This window comes from Morus notabilis, unplaced genomic scaffold (genome assembly GCF_000414095.1).
Source record: "Morus notabilis unplaced genomic scaffold, ASM41409v2 Scaffold94, whole genome shotgun sequence".
Classification (NCBI taxonomy): Eukaryota; Viridiplantae; Streptophyta; class Magnoliopsida; order Rosales; family Moraceae; genus Morus; species Morus notabilis.
In genome coordinates this window covers 115217-136753 of record NW_010363899.1, presented here as the reverse complement: position 1 = coordinate 136753, position 21537 = coordinate 115217, and the positions used below count along the sequence as shown (strand labels likewise).

General features: G+C 34.4%; 2 protein-coding genes across 7 annotated transcripts; both read left to right on the top strand.

Moving 5' to 3' along the window:
- The first annotated feature begins 2548 nt into the window (after positions 1–2548).
- On the top strand, positions 2549–17330 carry LOC21388441. 6 transcript variants are annotated; one of them, XM_024170140.1, is made up of 18 exons: positions 2549–2646; positions 2810–2911; positions 4058–4248; positions 4345–4449; positions 5276–5376; positions 5689–5767; positions 6326–6337; positions 6431–6496; positions 6699–6767; positions 6859–6915; positions 7390–7467; positions 7955–8052; positions 8137–8182; positions 8286–8413; positions 15175–15277; positions 16032–16094; positions 16332–16397; positions 17043–17330. In XM_024170140.1, exons 1-18 carry the CDS (start codon positions 2577–2579, stop codon positions 17238–17240), a joined length of 1632 nt encoding a protein of 543 aa, XP_024025908.1. In that variant the 5' UTR covers positions 2549–2576; the 3' UTR covers positions 17241–17330. The 6 variants fall into 6 exon arrangements, with proteins under 6 accessions (XP_024025908.1, XP_024025907.1, XP_024025909.1 ...); XM_024170139.1 differs by having other exon boundaries at positions 16329–16397; XM_024170141.1 differs by lacking the exon at positions 7390–7467 and having other exon boundaries at positions 16329–16397.
- A 670-nt stretch (positions 17331–18000) lies between these two features.
- LOC21388440 (putative pentatricopeptide repeat-containing protein At1g09680) lies at positions 18001–20220 on the top strand. The gene is made up of 3 exons (XM_024170135.1): positions 18001–18268; positions 18319–18517; positions 18783–20220. Exons 1-3 carry the CDS (start codon positions 18001–18003, stop codon positions 19861–19863), a joined length of 1548 nt encoding a protein of 515 aa, XP_024025903.1. The 3' UTR covers positions 19864–20220.
- The last annotated feature ends 1317 nt before the right edge of the window (positions 20221–21537 follow it).

Genomic DNA, 21537 nt, shown 5'->3' with positions numbered 1-21537 from the left:
AGAATCGCCCCAAACATATCGGTTTTAAGCAATTGATTTGTAGAATTTTTAATTTTTATACTTTTTCACAACTTGTTAAATAGTTGTAATGTGCGCTATTTTTATGTTTTGGTTTGGATTCGGATTAAATTTGAATAAATTGATTGATTTGTATTGGGTTTGAAATTGAATTGATATCAGGTCCTCACCTGATGCAACTGTTGGTTTTCCGTTTGTTAATTTAAAAGTTAACAAACGGAACACGATCCTTTTATTTAGGAGTAACAATTCGTGTCACGTGTCGTGTTTTGATCATTTTTTTCTAAATTTATTGTCAATCTAAACACGACTCGTGACACGAAATTTTTTAAAAACTGCAACACAAACACGACACAAACACTTTACGAGTTGGTACGACACGACACGAAAATGACCCGTGACACGAAATTGACCTGTGAATCCGAAATTGACATGAAAATTATATATTTTTATTTAGTTTTTTACATATTAGAAATAACTTAAAATTCATAACACACTAAAATACAATCACATCTATTGAAATTAAACAAATAATAGTATAAGATTTTGAGTATAACTATCATGATATTATAAGTTCATAATAAAATAAAAAATATATGTATTTTTTAGTTTTTTACGAGTTTCGTGTTGCGTTTGGGTTAGACGGGTCCAACTCAAAATTGACCCGTGTTTTCGTGTCAATTTCAGGTCGACCTAATTCTGATCCGAACATCTTTTTTCTCAACTCTAACCCGCGAAATTCGTGTCATTTTCGAGTTGTGTTGTCGTTTCTTTACCCATATTGCCGTCCCTACTTTCGTTAGTTTGGTGTTAAATATTTGATAGAATCTATAAAAATGATGGATTAAAATTGGAAACACGTAAAGTTTAGAGACTAAAACAATACAAAAAATTAAAATTTAATTTCCACACATAGACCTAAAATTTTAGTTGTTTTTAAATTTAGACTCTATTTTACACATATTATATTAAATTTTAACATCTAGTTGATGGAATGATTGATATTGAAATAAAATAAAACTTTGATGACCATTTGTGCAACGTTTAAAAAGTTAGAAACTAAAATGAAATTAAAAAGTTAGAAACTAAAATGAAATTAACTGTAAACTTCAGGGACCATTTGTGAAATTATGGAGATAGTAACACGACACATCGTAGCAGCAACAAGTTTACGGACCTGTTTAGTTCGTTGATTTGAGTTGAGATGTGATTTTATGTGAGAGATTTTTACTATCGTAAAAAAGTTAGATGTGACTGTTTCTGAGAGCTTTTTACTGTAGTAAAACTCGAATTCTAAACTCAAATCGGTAAAATAAACTCAATGGGAGGTAAAATGTGAACTTTAAGGGCCTGCTCTTTTGGAGTGTGACTTCAGTGTTGTTTTTGAGTTGAATTTGAGTTATAACTTGAGTTGAAGTTGTAACTTGTGTTTGTGTTTGGTTGTGTACATTTGAGTTATGTTTTAAGATAAGCATCTTTTTTTGAGTTTGTGTTTGAGTGAGTCAAAACTTAGGACTTGTTCTTTTGAAATTTAACTTGAGTATAATTTTTGAGTTATAACTTGAGTTGAACTTGTAACTTGAGTTTGTGTTTGGTTGTGTACATTTGAGTTATAGTTTGAGATAAGAATCTTTTTGAGTTTGTGTTTGAGTGAGTCAAAACTTGAATTTGTATTTAGATAGTATTTTAATAAAAACTTAATGGTGGTGAAAAATTTTAATAGGGTATATGAGTGGAGTTTTATTCATCTTTTTATTGTCAACGCATAGAAAAAAATCATCTCAATCAAAATTAAAATGAAAAAGTTATAGCATTTTTAAGAATAGCAAAAATATTGTTCATTAATTTGAGTTCGAGTTTCTGAACTCGAGCTGAAGGAGAAACTTGAACTCGAGTTTTAGTTCTAAACTCGAGTTTGAACTCAAATTTGAACTCGAGTTTAAACTTAAAAGAACATGAACTCAAATAAAGTTGTAACTCGAGTTGCATTTTTTTGAGTTTTTCACTAAAAAAAACAAGCCCTTAAATTTGTATTTAGATAGTATTTTAATAAAAACTTAATGGTGGTGAAAAATTTTAATAGGGTATATGAGTGGAGTTTTATTCATCTTTTTATTGTCAACGCATAGAAAAAAATTATCTCAATCAGGATTAAAACGAAAAAGTTATAGTATTTTTAAGAATAGAAAAAATACTGTTCATTAATTTGAATTTGAGTTTCTGAACTCGAGTTGAAAGAGACACTTGAACTCGAGTTTTAGTCCCAAACTCGAGTTTAAACTTAAAAAAATATGAACTTAAATAAAATTAAAACTTGAGTTGTCTTTTTTAAAATTTTTTGAGCGGCCGAACACATCCTAAATATTTAGATGAAAACTTTCAAAATCTTGAAAATTTAAAGGGCAAAAATGTCTTAAAAAAAAAAAAATAGAACACTTGCCTAACTGAAGACGGAAGATGGTTTAAAGCTTACAGAGGCCGAAGAGGGTTTTAAGGCACAAATAAAATCTATCAATCAAATCTCTCTGTAAGCAAGTAATTGTCGTTTCCATAGACAGATGTTTTTTCGCCAAGCAGCATTCAGTTTTTTCAGAAGCCGATTTGGCTTCCAATTGTCTCAACTCTCCCGTAAATTCACGCTTCCATTTTGTTTATTTATGAGAATTTTTCACACCTAATTTGTGAAGCATTTTGGTCAATCCAACAATGGAAGCAGCAAATTAGTATGAAGGGAAAAGAAAAAAGAAAAATTATTGTTCAGTTTCTCAAAAGCTTGATAATTTTGTTGCAGAAAAGAAGAAACTTTGTTATGGAGGTGGTTTTGAGGATTATAATCGGAGTTTCAATCACGGTGATCCTCATCGTCTGTGGCCTTTTCTCTCTGCAAATGCAGGTAAAATACTTTTTTTTTTTGCTCTCTCGTCCACAATAGCACTTTTGGGTTCTTAAGGTAGATTTTTTTAAATTTTTTTTAAAATTCTGCTATATATACATATTTCGTAAAATGGTTTTGATTGTTTCTTGACTTTTGCGATCATATCTCGTAGTAATTTTCTGCGCAATTAGTAGGTTTTTTTTTTTTTTTTTTTGGTTATTGAGTCATATGTAATTCCTGAAAGTGCTGTAAATTATACAGTTGCCCCATAAAATGCTCCTGAACTTCAATTTGAATTTTGATAATTCATTATGCTAAAAAAATGATAACTCTTAATGTTGAAGTAACAGGGTTAGTGTTTATATCCAGGAATCAACCTTAATACCGCGACATTGTCGCAGTTTGAGGAGAATAAGGGGGTGTTTGGGAGATGTATTCAAACTTCTGATTCTGATTTTATTACAATCTTTTTCGTCTCACAAAGAATTTGACTTTGAAAATTTCTTCTCTTACAAAGTTCCCGTCAATAACTCAGAATCACTGACTTAAACGCGTGAAGCAAACGGACCCTAAGCTTTTCTCACTGCAATGGAAACCTTAGCTCAAATTTTAGCTTATGCTATAAGTAGTTTGTGTCAATTGTAGGCTAGGTATTAAACTACATATTAAAATTTGAGATTCTTGGTTTTAGGATGGTTTTTCGTTATTCTTTTGATATTTCCATATATGTTTCTATGATTTCAGGTTGGTTGATACACTTTCTCGTCGATCTTTCGTTTGTAGTTATAATTTTTATTTAGGAGAGTATAATTGCGTTGTTGACTATTGAGGGAAAGGTTGTTATATTAAGGAATATGTGAATATGACTTTTGGAAAATATCACATAGTTCATCTTACAATTTATTGTTATATGATTAAATCGTGAATTCATATAGGCTTTGAGTGCTTTTATTGAATTGAATTCGGAACTTCTAAAGTCGTAAAGATTGTAGGATTGTTGGACATTTGAATTGCGAAATGAATGAGCCACGATTTCCAGTTGGCAAAGCAAATAGCTAGTCACACCAATGTGTTAGGTGGTAAATCTTATGGGGAGTGTGCAGCCCATTCTTGTTGAACTTCAAAGTTGCAATGTGGGTTGATACTATCCTCATATGTATGCAGCAATAGTTCTGGGAATAAATACGAGCCCCATCTTAGCTAAAGAAGTGTCAACAGAAGAAAATCTTAAAAATGTCGCAGAAGGGGCTGACATAATTGGACTACAAAAAATTGAGGATGGTTCTGTTGTATCCAATATACATACATCTAAGTGGAGGGTTTTTACGGATCATGCTAGAGATTTATTTCTGCAGGCAAGCGTCTATTGTCCATGTGCATGCCTTTTTTGTTTTGTTTTTGTTTGAATTCTTTGATTTTTATTCTAGTTTTTTCCTCTTCTTCTTATATAGGGAAAACTGAAAGAAGCTGAAGGGTTCTTCCTTTCTGCGCTGCAAGAAGCAAAAGAAGGATTTGGGGAGAGAGATCCACATGTCGCATCAGCATGCAACAATCTGGTATTCTTGTCACTATATGCTCATCGAATTTAGTAATGGAACTGGTCACCTTGTTCATTTCTCCTAAATATTGTTATGATATTGCAGAACCAGAGGAATACACATAAGCATGGTACTTTCAAACAAGCAGAAATGGTTTTATTTACTAAAAAAAAAGTTTCCTTTTCAGGTGCAAAATATGTTAAGAATTGGTCAAATAAATAAACCATTCGTTGTGGTTTATTAAGTTTATATTCCATTTTTTGTTTGTCTCATGATTTTTTTTTTTTTTTTTTTTGATGTCTCGTGATTTCTATCCACATCTAAGAAGTAATGTTAAGAGGAAAAAAAAAAGACACTCACTCAGTACTGGTTATGTAGCTCCTCAGATTCCGTGTTGGACTGTACCCTTCTAAAATAAAAGTGTCTGCTAGATTTCTAGTCAGAAAGGCCTCTTATACATATGTATATATTTTGGTAGAAAGTGTCTTTTTATTGTCAATTGGCCGTAGATTTCTGACACAGACTTTTGTTAGTATTAGATGGGTTATTCCTTGCACATGCGAGTCTCTTTTATTTTAGGGGATTTGGGCAGTGGAGTTTGTGAGAGTACTAAATTAATCTGGCATTGGTTACCCTTCTCGGCGTTACGCTGGCACTGGAGTTAGTATCTTTCATTTTAACTTTTAACGATAGTTGAACAGAGTGATTTATAATTTAGACTTTTTCTTTTTTATTTTTATTATTTATTTTTAAACCTTTCCTACTGAAGGGCATTTGCTTATTTTACTTGTGTGGTGTATTGTCTGTGTTATGGAGTTGTCGTATCCTCTTTCTATTTCTTCAGGCAGAGCTGTATAGAGTGATTAAAGCATTTGATAAGGCAGAGCCGTTGTATTTGGAGGCTATTAATATACTAGAGGAAACAGTTGGTCGTGACGATATACGGTATGATACAATTACAATAAAGTGTAAAAGAGAGAGAGCTTCACTTCTTTATGATACTAAAGTGGCTTTCCATGTATTGTATTTGAATTGTTGCTGGCTACTTTTAAACCAGATCCTGTTGTTACTTTTAAAACATTTCGTAAAAAAATGGGTTGTATTAAGGAAAAAAAGGGGAAGACAAAAGTATGCTAGTAATAACTTTGCTTCGTCAGAGGATTTTGCTTTTTATGTTCTAGAGAACTAAGCAATTGTCTCCATTTACATGCTGTATTGTTAATTTCTTGTCCTGGCACTGTATCCATTTTTCTCAAGAGTCGGTTCTGCCTTGCACAACCTTGGGCAATTCTACCTAGTGCAGAGGAAGCTGGAAGAAGCTCGCAACTTCTATGAGGTGATGGAAAAATACATTTGATGAACAATACATGTCTTCTATAATTTGGAAGTTTGATTTGTAAAATTATGTCTTAAGATTAATCTTCTTCACTATTAACATTAATCTTCTTCACTGTTAACATTAATCTTCTTCACTATTAACATTAATCTTCTTCACTATTAACCATAACAACTGGGAAATTAAGTTGTGGACGTATATTGATCTTTAATGACGTTATTTTGGAGTTTACGTTTTAGTTTTAGCATTTCATTTCTTTCTTCTGATAGCACCTTATGTTTTTGCATTTTTCTATTTCCAAAGTATAAGATACTTTAAGTCATTAAGGTGGAATTCTCATATGCGCATGTTGCTTATGAATCTTCTACTTCTCCTTTTGCTTTCTCTAGTGAAATGCCTCCACCATCATAAGTATAGAAATTTATAGCTTTCGCATTGTTGTTAAATGGCTTTTTTTATTCTTATTTTCTGGTACTGATTGCTGACATGTTTCACGTTTTTTTTTTCTTTTCTTTTTTGCTCCTCCCTTTATTGTCTTCTTGGTGATTATCTGGACAGCGTGCTCTGAAGGTATCAGCCATATGTTTACATAATGTGGGCTCCTACGCTGTTATCTTATGATTCTATTTCCCAACGTCATTGAATCTTCTTATGATCATTCAGATAAAGGGTCGTGTTCTGGGACTTAGCCATACAGATTATGCAGATACCATGTATCATCTTGGAATGGTAGTTTCTTAAATCTTCTGTTATTCAACTCTTAGTAACATTGTTGTTTTGTTTTGTTTGGGACTTGGCCATGCAGATTGTGTAGATACTGCAGCATGTTTAGTCTATTCTTCGATTGATTCTGAGGCATTCTCATTTTCATGCTGTTCAAACAAGCTTTCATTTATACACCTTGTACAATGAAATGGAACTTTACCCGCAGGTGCTGTATCTCCAAGGAAAAGAAAAGGACGCGGAGGCCCTTATTCTGGATTCTATCCGAATACTAGAGGTGTGGAGCTATGTGGCTTAGAAATAGCGCTTAATTGCACTTCCAATTTATTGCTTTTGTTGCTGACGGTGCCAAGTGTTTGAGTTTCTAGGAACGCGGCCAAGAGGAATCAATCTTGTACCTCAGGAGATTGCGCTATCTTGCTCAGGTTTTATTGTCTTTAATCGATATCGCTTGGATATATTAGAAATGTTGCTTTTTTTTTTTTTGCTAGGGTGGAAATTCTGTTGACTGTTCGGTGTCAAGAGTGATGATAAGCTAAAACTTGTGAACTGTAAATAAAGAATTGTTCATTATCTCTTGAAACTTGCACTTGAAAGAAAAGTTTTCAGTTGGATAAAAGAATTAGCTCTGATTGTAGCCCTTTTTTCTTCATTGACCTTTTTTGATCTTGAAGAACTCCTTATTTCAATCTATGGTGTTCTTACAAGTCATAGTTTCATTTAAAGGTCAAATAGATTCTATTTTGTCCGAGGATGTTACTTTTTGTGTATGCCTCCAGAAAACCATACTTTTTTCTGCATTTTATTTAGTAACATATTTATATATCTTCTCTTGTATACTGGGACCTGATACTGAGTATAAGTCTTGCCTTACAGTTTAATGGTTAACGTTTTCTTAGATATATTTGAAAACAAATCGCCTTAGGGAGGTCGAGAATATACAGAGAAAGATCCTGCATACGATGGAGTTAACAAAGGTTGAACCATGTGATTTTCTCTTCCATACTTTATTTTTTTTCGAATTTTATGCTTGAAAAATATAGATTTTGCAGCCACAAGAAGTTCTATAATATGATATCACTGCAGAGTTGGATATATAGATGTCAAATAATGCACAAAATTCTTCCCTCATCTTTCATAGAATTTCTTTAAGGAAGGCTTGTCACCACTTTGGACCTGTGTTTGTTTTATATTTTACTTTGATCCTCTATACTAGTGATTTGAGATTTGTTTTCACTATTCAAGATGTTTCTCACACCATAGTTCCTCTTTTAGAAACTTGTTAGTTATTTTAGTAGGGGGGCTTCCAAACTTTTTTAACATTAGAATTAGATTCCTTTTAAGCGTTTTTCAGCTTGGATCTGGCAAATTATTTTCTTTTCCATGTGATATTATTACCTTGACCATTTGCAGTTACCATTCATTATTATTAATTATTTACCTCAGTAATTTTCGTTGAGGTAGGGATGGAGTTCGTTGGAGACGATAAATGCTGCAGAAGGGTTGGCCCTGACCCTACAAGCAGCGGGGAATTTAAAGGAAGCACAAGAGCTTCTTGAAAGGTAAAGCTAAAATAAAACTGGGGATTTTGAGTTTTTCAGATCATTGTTCCTCCTCCTTCTTACTTCTCTTTTTCCCCACCTCAGGTGTCTTGATGCTCGGAAAACATTACTTCCTGATGATCATATTCAGGTTAGCGTTTTCAACAAACGAACTTATAAATATATAGCTATCCTTTTATTCACCATCCTACTCCCAAAAATGTCTTGTTAATGATATCTTTCTCTATTCGTAGATTGGTGAAAACATGCTTCATATTGCTAGGTTGGGAATGCTCAAGGCCAACAGACTAAGAAAGACGGATACTTCTGAAGCAATTGCTGAGCTTGATAGGGCAAAAGATCGTTTAAATGATTCCATAAGGTTTGTTTATTCTTTTGTTATGAGCGACTTTCTTTATGTTTCACTAAAGATTCTTTTATTATACTGGACTTTTAGTTACATAATTAAATAATTAGGGTCGTTTAGTTTGTTGATTCGAGTTGAAATGTGATTTTAGTGCTGAAACTTTGGACACGGCCCGAAAAATCCGATTTTGAGCCCGACGCCTGCGCCCGCCCGCCCAAGCCCGAGAACGCCCATGGATGGGCCGCGGGCCTGGTATATTATATATAATCTACTATTATTTAATAATTATATATAAATAATTATTAAGTTATTTTGTGTTAAAATTATATAAAAATTAAAATCAACACACACTATTAACACAAATACACAATGTAATAAATTAATTTTTAAATTTGTAATTCATGATTGTCTCGTTAAAAATCTTACTAAGAAAAATCCAATTGGGATAAAAACTTGGTAAGGAAAAAAGAGTGCAATCATTTTGTCACGAATTACAAATTTTACAAACTTACAAAGTCTAAATATTACAATTACAATATCGAAAGCAAATACATATTTACAAATTACAATTTAATTTATAGTTGAAGGATCGTCTTCAAAATTAAATGTTAATCTTTTAAATTCATCGATCTATTCTTGACTTGCCGGTGAAATTGTATCATGTAAGCGTTGATCGGCACGATCTCAATCCTTAACGCAGACCAAGGCTTCAATAATGTTCATTTGCAATACGTTTTGGCGTTCCTTAAGTATTCGTCCGGTCGTACTGAAGGCTTGTTCGGATGAAACAGTGGAGACTGAGATCGAAAAAATATTCATTGCCAATCGAGTTAGGACTGGCAAGTTTATGCTCGTGCCCTCCACCATTGAACTATGTCAAACGATTCTCTAGTACCATCGACTACTAAGCTCTCGTTGAGGTACGTCATAAGCTCGTTGAAGTCACCGTCACCACCTGTTGATGAAGATCCACTCCCAGCTTCTATTTGAGTTGTCTTCTTCTTCTTCTTCAACCCGAAAACATTCAAGAATGAATGCGGGTTTTCATCTCATAGTTGCGGTTCTTGTACTCTAGAGTTTGTGTTTCTAAACCTATTCTCTTAAAATACATTTAAAATATAATATTCTCTTATCTAAATCGAATCCTTTAAAGTAATGTCCAGTTACAGCTAAATAATCTTTATTGGCAACGGCATACTAAATATCTGCCGTTAACGTAACGCAATGGCTAGTCGAGTGTAAAAGGTTTATTAATGCTTATTTTTATTTTTTAAATAATTTTAACAAATCTTTCCTAAGAGTAGTTTTTGAAGTGAACTGTGTATTATGATTATGTACAACTTTAATATATCGTTGCCAATTAGGATGCTCTACAAAACAAAGTGGTTGATCTAATGCAGCTATCATTCGCACAACTTCCACACGATCTACTTGCGGATTGTATTTCTAAGTGGTTAGACCACTGATTGTGCGATCAAAAGATAATTGTGTTTGGCGGAGTTTGGCTTTGCCGAACTGGCTAAGCTTTTGAAGACACTTTTCAGAGTGTCTTCTTAAGTGTGTTGTGTTGTGAATAGTGTCATATTGTAATTTAGATAAACAATATTTACACTGAGCTATATGTTTAGTGTTACCGTCATTGTCGATCTCGTCAATTGTGTCAAAGTGATCCCAAACTGTCGAGGTGCGCTTGCATTTCTTCTTGGAGGTTGCAATACTTGCAGACGCAGTAGTACTTGCACTCATTGCTTTTCTACGCTCACCGTCATTGCGACCATGACCTCTAGTACATCCACCACGACTCGGATTAGCAGGTTCCTCAGTTGGTTGTGTTTGCGATTCTTGCGTAATAATTCCATTAGTAGGAAATTGCTCTTCTTTCACACTGTGTTGGGCATCAACAAGAATGCCACCATAAGTAAAAGAATCAATTATAAAAAATAAAAGCAATTTGAGAGAGAGAACTTTAGGATATTGTGATAGCTTTTGATAAAATTATGTGAGAGATTTGAGAGATTGAGAGGGATCGAGAGAGTTTGAGTGAAAAAATTGTGTGGGGAATTAGGGGTATTTATAGGAAAATTTTTGGGCTAAAAAATTAAAAATTTTCCCTAAATTCGGATCCAATTACCATTTTTTTGTCTCGGCGGGTTGGGTTCGGGCCGAAAATCGGGCATGGTAAAAAAAAGAGCCGTAGGAGTCAGGTCGGGTCAGTTGCCAACTGTTAAAAATATAGTTGTTGGTCGGGCTTCGGGCAATTCGAGCAAGTCGGGCCGAAGTGAAAAAATTCAAAAAAATTTCGGCGGACGACGCTTTTTTTTCGACGCTCTCTCGGTGGCGGACGACGGCGATTCATCCATTTTCAGGCAACCCGAGCCCGAAAATGGAACTTGGATGGACGGGTGGCCTTATGGGCCTGCCCTCCGAGCTCAAAAAATTCAGGCTTCGGGTAGGCTTGCCGGCCCAAAGTTCTAGCATTGTGACTTTATGTGAGTTTTTTTACTGTAGTAAAAAAATTAGATGTGACTAGTGGTGAAACTTTAGGCCGGCGGACAGGCCCATAAGGCTGCCTGTCCAAGGAGGAATTTCGGCTGCCCAAATTTAGACGACATCGTCAAAGCCCGCCGCCGAAAGAAGACTCCCTCAACCGCCGAACGCTGGATTTTTTTTTTCCCTCCGGCCTGAATTACCCTAACCCGAAGCCCGGCCAACGGCTAGATTTTTGACTGTTGAAGCCCGACCTGAATTGCCGTCTGAAAGCCCGACTCCAACGGTTCTTTTTTTGACCGTTGCCCGAATTTCAGCCTAAACCCGACCCGCCAAAAATTGAAAGTAGCTGTTTGATCCTCATTTCGGGGAAAAAAATAATTTTTTAACCAAAAAATTTTCCTATAAATACCCCATCATTCCCCACACATTTTTCTCACCCAATTTCTCTCAATCTCTCTCAATCTCTCAAATCCCGTTCACAATTTTTCTAATAACTATCACAAATATCCTAAAACTCTCTCTCTCTCCCTCGAATCACTCTTATTTTTTATAATGGATTCTTTCAGTTATGGTGATATTCATATTGAAGGGTAATTTTCTACTAATGAATTTATTACGCAAGAATCGCAAAGACAACCAACTGAAGAACCTACAAATCTGAGCCGTGGTGGACGTACTGTAGGTCGTGGTCGCAATGGTGGTGGGCGTGGAGGAGAGGCGAGTGCAAGTGCTACTGCGTCTGCAAGTGTTGCAACCTCTAAGAGGAAATGCAAGCGCACCTTGATAGTTTGTGATCACTTCAACATAATTAAGGAGGTCGACAATGACTAAAACACTAAACACATAGCTCAATGTAAATATTGCTATTCTAAATTATAAGGTGACACTATTCACAACACACTTGAGAGGACACTACGAAAAGTGTCTTTAAAAGCGTGGCCAAATTGGCGGAGCTGACCTCCGCCAAACACAATTATCTTTTGATCGCACAATCGGTGGTCTAACCATTTGGAAATATGATCCGCAAGTAGATCGTATGGAAGTTGCGTGAATGATAGATGCATTAGATCAACCATTTAGTTTTGTAAAGCATCGTAATTGGCAGCGATATATTAAAGTTGTACACAATCTTAATGCACAGTTTTTTTCAAAAACTACTCTTAGGAAAGATTTGTTAAAATTATTTAAACAAGAAAAAGAAGCATTAATAAACATTTTACACTCTACTAGCGGTTGCGTTGCGTTAACGGCATACATTTGGTATACTGTTGCCAACAAAGATTATTTATCTATAACCGGACATTACTTTAAAGGCTTCGATTTAGATAAGAGAATATTAGGTTTTAAATGTGTTTTATGATCACATAGCGCTGATTTAATATATAATATAATTTTAAATAAAATTGATGAATATAGATTAAGATATAAAGTGATGGCTATAACACTAGATAATGCTAGTGTAAATATTAAAGCAATTGAATATTTTGAAAATGATTTAAGTTTCTTCGGTGATGGTACTATTTTTCACCAACGTTTTGCGTACCATGTAATTAATTTAGTAGTTAAATCTGGTTTAAAATCAATGGTTGCTAACATTAAAAGAATTATAGATAGTATTGCATGGATTCAAGGTAGTAATCAAAGAGAACAATATTGGTTTAGGTTCTTACAAGTATTAAATCTAACTCCTAGAGCGTTAGCCCTAGATATGCCTGTAAGATGGAACTCATCTTATATAATGCTTCAACAATGCCTCCCCTATAAATATGCTATAACAAACTATATCAGTGCAAAATTAGGAGTAGGACATATAAATTTATATGATTAGCGAATTGTTAAAACTTTGTATTAAGTTTTAGGTAGGTTTCATGAAGTTACTTTAAAACTTAGTGTAACATATTACCCAACATCACCTTTAACTTTAGGTAAACTTTTTAGAATTAGTATTTTATTTAGTGAATTTAGGGCGGACCCAATTCTAGGAGTTCCTATCGCTTTTATGGAAAAGAAATTTAAAAAATATTGGTATAAATTACCAATATTTTATGGTTTCGGTACTATTTTTATCTTAGATTAAAATTAGACTGTTTAGAAAACTTAGGTGAATTTTTAGGTATCAATTGTTCTGACCAATTTCTGACAATAAAGGCAAAAATATTCTCTCTATAGTAAATATGAAAATAGGTTTAAAAACACAAACTATGGAGTACAGGAACCGTAACAAAGAGATGAAAACCCGCATTCATTCATAAATGTTGAAGAAGAAGACGACTCAAACAGAAGCTGAAAGTGGATCTTCATCAATAGGTAGCGACGGCAGGGGCTTCAACGAGCTTAGTAAGAGCTTAGTAGTTGACGGTAGTAGAGATTTGTTCAATTTAGTTCAATGGTGGAGGACACGAGCATTAACTTGGCCAATCCTAACTCGAATGACAATGTATATTTTTTTGATCACAGTCTCCACTGTTTCATCCGAACATGACCGGACGAATACTTGAGGAACGCTAAAACGCATTGCAAATGGACATTGTTGAAGCCTTGGTCTGCATTAAGGATTGGGATCGTGCCGATCAACGACATTTAATTTTGAAGACAATCTTTCGGCTTCAAATTAAATTGTAATTTGTAAATATGTATTTATTTTCAACATTGTAATTGTGTATTTAGACTTTGTAAAATTTGTAATTCATAACAAAATGATTGCACTCTTTTTTCCTTACCAAGTTTTTATCCTAATTGGATTTTTCTTGGTAAGGTTTTTAATGAGACAATAATGAATTACGAATTTAAAAATTAATATACAAAATTAATTTATTAAATTGTGTTAATAATGTGTGTTGAATGTTGATTTTAATTTTTATATAATTTTAACACAAAATAACTTAATAATTATTTATATACAAATGCAATTACTAAATAATAGTATATAACATAAAAAAATATATATATAGCCAAAACAAGGCTCGCGGCCCATCCACGGGCCTTCTCAGGCTCGGGTGGGCGGCTTGAAAAATTCGGGTGGGTCGAGTCGGGCTCAAAATCGATTTTTTTGGGCGGGCGGTCCGTCTAAAGTTTTCTGAGTGCTTTTTACTGTAATAAAACTTAAATCGGTGAAATAAACGGGGGCTTAGTTAATTAATTACTAATGTTTATTAACTAATCTATTATTTGATATATCATATGATCAATTTTTGGTAATTTTTCTTTTTATAATGATTATTACTAATTATCAATTATTAATTATTATTGATTAGTATATTACATATTAATAATTATAGTTTAATATTAATTATTAATTGAATAATTATTATTTATTTTTATTTACCAACTATTTACTAATTAATAGATTATAATTAACATAATATATGATTGATATATTAATTATTTATTTAATAACCTATTATGTTAATATGTTATATAATTAATTTTTGGCAATTAATCTTTAACTAAATAATTAATTACTATATTATTTATTATTTTATTAATAAAATTAAAACTTAATAGTAATAAATTAATATTTAATTAATAATTAAGTAATTACTATCTATTTATTAGTTATTAAGTATATGTATTTATTAATTATTTAATATAACTTTGTTGATAAGTAGTAGAAAATGAAAGCAGAAAAGAAAAAATAACTTTAAATTGTTTTTTACTTTTTTCACAAAAATCATTCTCATTGTTTTTTTAGACCGTTTTCATTTTTGTGTCTTAAAAGACGTGTAGAAATGTTTTTGAAAATAATTCCAAACGCACCCAAAGATTTTGTTAATAGAATGAAAAGTACAAAGAGGAGAAAAGGACAAGCTTTCTTCCACAAATGAAAAAAAAAAAAAAAAAAAACACGAAAGGATTAAATTCATAAATTTCTCCTAATCTATGTACTCTAATTCCCCCAAATTTTAAAAAAGGTTCATTTTGCCCTCTAAATAAATATTAAATACAAACCAGTTAAATTCGTAGAATAAAGAATACTTGATGCCAATAAGCCCACGAGGGTTGGGTGCATAAGCCCCACACCGTAGCAATACTTGTTACTGAGCAATTGGAAGATATTCTAATGTCGACGGTAACATTTCAGAATGTTTTGTTTCTCTTTTTTCATTTCTTTTTCCTCCCTATTTCTACACCTTTCTTTTAATCATATGTGAAACTTAAAAAAAAAAATAATAATAATAATAATAATTAATAATTTGAAAGTGTCATAATTTGATTCAAGATATTTTTTTATTGGAATTCATTTTTCTGTTGCATAAAATCTTAGAATAATTATCTTTTCCATGTAGGATTGCACAAATTTTTTTGGATAAATTGATGAAACAAAGGGGGAAGAGGCAAAGTGAATCCGAAGGAGCTAAAAAGAATGGACGTGAAGCATTAGTCATACTGGTCAGTTTCTCTGTTGTTTCAAAAGAATTTAACAATTATGATAATTCTTTTATTTGCTATATAAATATCTTAATATCAGACTCAAAATATGTAAAATACACGTAGTAGGTGTCGCCACTCTCAAGCAAAGCTGATGTAGGACCGAGATAAAAAGTAGAACCAATATGAGAAATGGAATCACTATGGGGAGAGATAAAACCAAAAGAGAGAAACGGAGGATTCTAGAGGGAGAACAAGAACTTAAGAGGAGTAAAAACTAAGACAACTATGGTATTTGTATCATACTACAATAAGATAACTTAAACTAAATTCTAAATTCTAAAAAAAAAAAAATTAAGCGCTAAAGATAAAACATATCCTATTAGAGAACTATACAATTTGAATTTTTATTGACCTAGTCTGGTTCTTCATCAATAGCACCTAACATTTAGATAGTCAGCAGTTTGAAGAATGCGATGTGTGTGTGTGCATGTGTTATATGTAGTTGCCTGTTTTTCTAGTATATAACAGAATATTTTAAGTGACTCTGTTCTGTACCTTTTCCAATGTTGGTTTCTTTAGACGAGTATTTCTTCAATAGAATAAACGCTGGAAAAACAGATGCCAATTTACCGCATGTTTCTGTGGAGCTAAATCTGGCTATTGAGAGCATCTAAAGAAAGCGAAACAATCATCAATTTATCGAGCTAGCAATTCCTGCATCATAGTGCTTGTGACGTTCCCATGCTAAGTTGGATTTATCCATTGTTTGCAGTTGCAATCATTTGACGCCCTTGGGTTCTTGGAGATAACAAAGAAAGAGTTACGGGAGTTGACGGTTAGAATTCAAATCTTCTAATGCTTCATTTGAATATTTGTTTTTAACTTTTCTATGGAAAAACAAGTTCAAAGATTTTCAAGTTCCAAAGATCTGTTATCGACACTTTTGAGCCTGCAGCATCTGCAAATAAGACGCTTTTCTGCTTACACCACTTTTATTTTCCAAACGACTCTGTGTCTATGATTATTTTCTTCTGACTAGCTGACTAACTGGTACGTTTCCATTATGTAGCAGGATGGGCATTCATCTGTTGTTGAGGCTGAAAATGCACTGTTAAGATGCATTTCTGCTTACAAAAGAGTAAATCTTTTCCCCATCTTTTACTAAATCAGGTTCTTTCGAAACAATGATCGACACCATCCAGGATAGTCATGATGTTTTTTCCTCTCTTTGATAAAAAGACTAGGTCACTCCAGTTATAGACTACCGTAAAAGCTTTATCTCCGTGTTATATATTGATTTCGGACTAGTTTTCGATCCATTTGTGTTTATTATTACCATTCAGCAAGGCTTTGTGGGACCTTAAGCACAGAATCTACATTGCTTAATTGTTTTTAGTCTGGGCAGTAGAAATGATTTCTCAAGTGTACATGAAATTGCCTTTTGATTTCTTGTGTAAATCAATTACTTGAAGTAATTCAGCAAAGCTTAATTGTCTTGTATTCTACACTCATTGGCAAGTCAGTTTATATGTAATCATCCAAAGTTTGCATTACATATATGATACACACACACACACACACACATATATATCTTTCTATATATATTTCTCAGTATTTTCAATAGAAATTACAACACACATAATGGATTGTTTTCTTTTCTTTCCCCAACATTTTCAAAGAAAACAGAAAAAACGTTTGTAATATTTTGTCATCCTTGGCATCTTATTCATCTTTTTTCATTTGCTGAAGAGGGATCACACTTTTTGGTTACGTTGCTTTGCAGTTTGGGACTGAGAGGTCAATTTCCGATGCTCGCGAGGTTAAGGCGGAGTATCTTTCATGTCTGAAGCATCTCGCAAGCTTGATAAGCGACAATGCTACTGATAGGACACAGCAATCTAGAGGAATCAATCTGCAGGACATCAATGAAGAAATAAAGCGTCTCGAAGCTGAAGTTTCTCCTCGTAGGAAAAGAAATTGAGCTGGTTGCTGAATTTTTGTTGCACTGGCAGTGACCGCAAGACAAATTTTGTGATTATTTATGAATAAGAATTGAAGCAGGAATCAATAATCACCCTCTCAGCAATGTGTGCGTTGCAAAAAAAAAAAAGGAAAAAAAAAACCCCCCTTTTTTTTTTTTTTTTTTTTTTTTTTTTTTTTTTTGTCCTTGCCAATTATTTTGTCTATTTCTGAAGTGAGGGAATTCTTTGTTGATGAGGCACATTGTCCATAATCCTGCTATTAGAGAGGTAAGGTTTTGTACACATGTTGGGTGCATGGATGTTTTATTGGTTAATGAAACTTCATAGCCAGAGGTCATGTTTGAATTATTGTGCTCGTAAGGAATATGAAAAATGTGTGAGGGAGAATATATCAATTTCCAATAGAGTTATTTTCTTTTAAGAATTCTACAATAGAATATAGAAAAACAAAAATACCTTTACCTTTTTTTGTCATCCCTATAATTCTGTTTTTTTTTTTTTTTTTAAGTCTTTCCGGTAACACTTTCCTACCAAAAATAACTTCATTTTAAAAAATTATATAAAATAGACCGTTTTTATTATAAATTTGACAGCTGAAAATATAATTATTTTCTGTAGTTATTTTTTTAAGTACCAGCTGCTAGAGAATTTCTTTTTAACAGAGAAAACAGCGACGTTGTTAGTTAACTGTTATCTGTAGTGGTGATGAGGAAGAGAATTGCATTGCATTAACAAGAAACACATCAAATCCAATCAAACATGTTAACCATCCTCAAGAAACTCAAACTAACCTCAACAACTCCGAATCCCTCACTCTCTCTCCCTCTCCTCTCCAACGCCTCCCTCTCTCTCTCCTCCTCCACCACCACCCCCTGGCACGCCCCTCCTCCCTCTCTCTCTCCTCCACACTATGAGGAAGATGGGGTGGACCCCACACTCCGCCTCTCCATCTCCTCCGCCATCGCCAACTCCCACGCCACTCCTCTCGACTCCTCCCTCAAACCCCACCTCTCTTCTCTCACTCCTCGTCTCCTTATCTCTCTCCTCGCCACTAATCCACTCTCTCTCTCTCCTCAGTCTCTCCTCTCCTTCTTCCACTGGCTCCCCTCCTCCTCCCCCTCCTTCCGCCACACTCCCCACTCCTACTCCGCCATGGCCCACTTCCTCCGGGCCCACCGCATGGGCCCCGATGCCCAATCCCTCCTCAACTTCCTCGTCTCCCGCAAGGGGAAGCACTCGGCGGCGTCACTCTTCGCCGCCGTCGAAGCAACCGGAGGTAGGTATAACAACGCCCACCCTCTGTTTGATTATTTGATTATCGCTTATACCGATTGTGGATTTCTCTCCGACGCCATTCAGTGCTTTAGATTGCTGGTGAGAAAGCGTAATTTGAATTCTCATTTCCCGTTTCGTGGGTGTGGGTATTTGTTTGATAAAATGTTGAAGTCGAACTCGCCTTGGGCTGTTTGGCTTTTTTTCTCGGAGATTTTGGATTATGGGTATCCTCCAAAAGTGTATAATTTCAATGTTTTGATGAACAGATTTTGCAAAGAAGGTAGAATTGAGGGTGCCCAGATGGTGTTCGATGAAATTACTAAGAGAGGTTTGCGCCCGAGTGTCGTTAGCTTTAATACTTTGATCAATGGGTATTGTAAGTCTGGGAATTTGGAGGAGGGTTTTAGGTTGAAGAGGGTTATGGAGGAGAGTCGGATGTGGGCCCCTGATGTTTTTACTTACAGTGCTTTGATAAGTGGGTTGTGTAAGGAGTGCAAGTCGGACAATGCGCGTAAGCTGTTCGATGAAATGTGCGAGAGAGGTTTGGTTCCGAATGGTGTTACCGTCACTGCCTTGCTCGATGGGCAGTGCAAGAGTGGGAGAGTTGATAAGGCCATGGAGATGTATTGGATGATGTTGAAGAAAGGCATTGAGCCGGATTTAGTTATGTACAATGCGCTTGTGAACGGACTTTGCAGGATTGGAGATTTGAGTGAAGCTAGGAAACTTGTAGATGAGATGAGAATAAGAGGCTTGAAGCCGGATAAGATTACTTACACCACGCTTATTGATGGATGCTTCAAAGAGGGAGACATGGAATTGGCTATGGAAATTAAAAAGGCAATGGTGAAGGAAGGCGTTGAGCTTGATAGTGTAGCTTTCACGGCCCTTGTTTCAGGGTTATGTAGGGAGGGAAGGATCGTGGATGCAGAGAGGACGATGAGGGAGATGTTGAGTGCTGGCATGAAACCTGATGACGCCACATATACCATGGTTATCGATGCGTTTTGTAAGTCGGGGGATGTAAAGATGGGATTTAAGTTGCTGAACGAGATGCAGAGAGACAGTCGCGTGCCTAATATTGCGACCTATAATGCGCTTATGAACGGGTTGTGCAAGAAAGGACAGATGAGAAATGCTGATATGCTCTTAGATGCTATGCTTAATGTGGGTGTGATTCCCGACGACATTACATACAATATTCTTCTGGAAGGACATTGCAAGCATGGGAACCGAGCCGATTTTGATAAATTACGAAGGGAGAGAGGGCTTGTTTCAGATTACGCTTCATATGCGTCGCTCGTCGGTAAATCAAGTAAATCTTCAAAGGATCGCCAGAAGAGATGATTGCACCTTGAGATGAAATTTGGCGGTAAATTCACATCCCTGTATTCATTCAAATGAGTCAGAGAAAGAAGAAAGGGTATTCGGTGACATTTTTGTTGGTTACGGAGGAGCTCTTGACGCAATGCTTTGCCAATGGACAAGCAAAACCGAAATCAGTTTCAAGCTTTAAGTAAATAAATTTTGGGTCATTTTAGACTTGCTTTTGCTCCAATTAGGTTTATTTTAGAAATGAGATGCAAAATTTGTATATTCTTCTCCCTTATTCAGATTCTGGCTTATTACTTGAATAAACATCTCCGGAAACTGCTTTTAATAGCCTTCAGTAAATGATGGAAGATCAGTGGGAGCAAGGATGAATGCCAAATCTCTTGCAGTTAAGAATGGATAAAAAAATGAAATCCAGCGGTGGAGACCACCAAGTAAATGATGGTAGATTATAGCCGGCAGCGGGACATTTTGTACGTCATTTCAGATGGAAGCACAGAAATTATTGTTCACGATAAAAAATAAATAAATAAATAAATGATGAATCACAAATGGGCTTTAAAAAATTGAGGGGAAGAAATAAATTTTTATACTGACTAATTTTGCGCCGACTCATAAAAAAAAGAGAGAAAGGGGGATTCAAAAAAAAAAAAATGCACGTTTTAATGGAACGTGGAGCAAAACGTGGTACAGAATGTGGTGCAAAACGAACGTGTATTCTTATATAAAGGAAACGAGTGCAGGAAGAAAAAAAAAAGATTTGGCGTGAGTGCAGAAGAGGAGATTAAAAAAAACAAAAAAAACGTTTGTTAAGGTGTGTGCAAGTGTTGTGGGGAAGCGTGAGAGAAAAAAACAAAAAAAAAACTGTGTGCAGTGGTGTGAAAACGTGAAAGAAAGAAAAAAAAAACAAAAGGTGCAGGTGTGTGCAGGAAAGTGCAAAGAAATGGAAAAAATATATATATATCCGTGATATTTCAAAATAACAAGGTAATTATTTTGATATTTTGAATTTTTTTTTTCACTAACAGTTTTAGTTTTCCGTGTTATTAAACAGATACATCACGTTTAAATCGAGTCTTATATACACTTTAAAGTGTATGATTGCAATTTACTCCTTAACACTCTCCACGAAGATAAATTTCATATACGCCTTACGGTGTGAGATTTCTTATTTGCAGCTCTTAATAAATTCCTAATGTACTCATGGTGTGTGGTTTCTTGTTCTTATCATAATCCTATGATTATCACCAAGACTTAGATTTCTTTTTAGAGATCTATATAAGTTAAATGTGATTTCAAAAAAATCAAGGATTAAAATTCTCCCAAATTATTTGGTACGATTGTTTTGAGTGCAATTCGAGTAAAAAAGCTTATACGAATTACACTTCAAAAATCGACATATGAGAAATTATGTGCATATGATCCATATGAAAATATTCATATTAATCGCACAATACCCACCGAAAAGTAATCAAACAATGAAGATTTTTTTAAAAAAAAAAAAAAGAAAAGAAAAGGAGAGCAAACAATCGTCACTTGCATCTCTTTCTCAATACCTTCACAAACATATATATATATAAAAGCTCTAATGCTTGCTATAACGCTTACTGTGAAGAAGCTTATATATATATATATATAAACCGAAAGTTTACTGATGTTTGCAGTGCAGAAGCCGAAAGTTTCTGCACT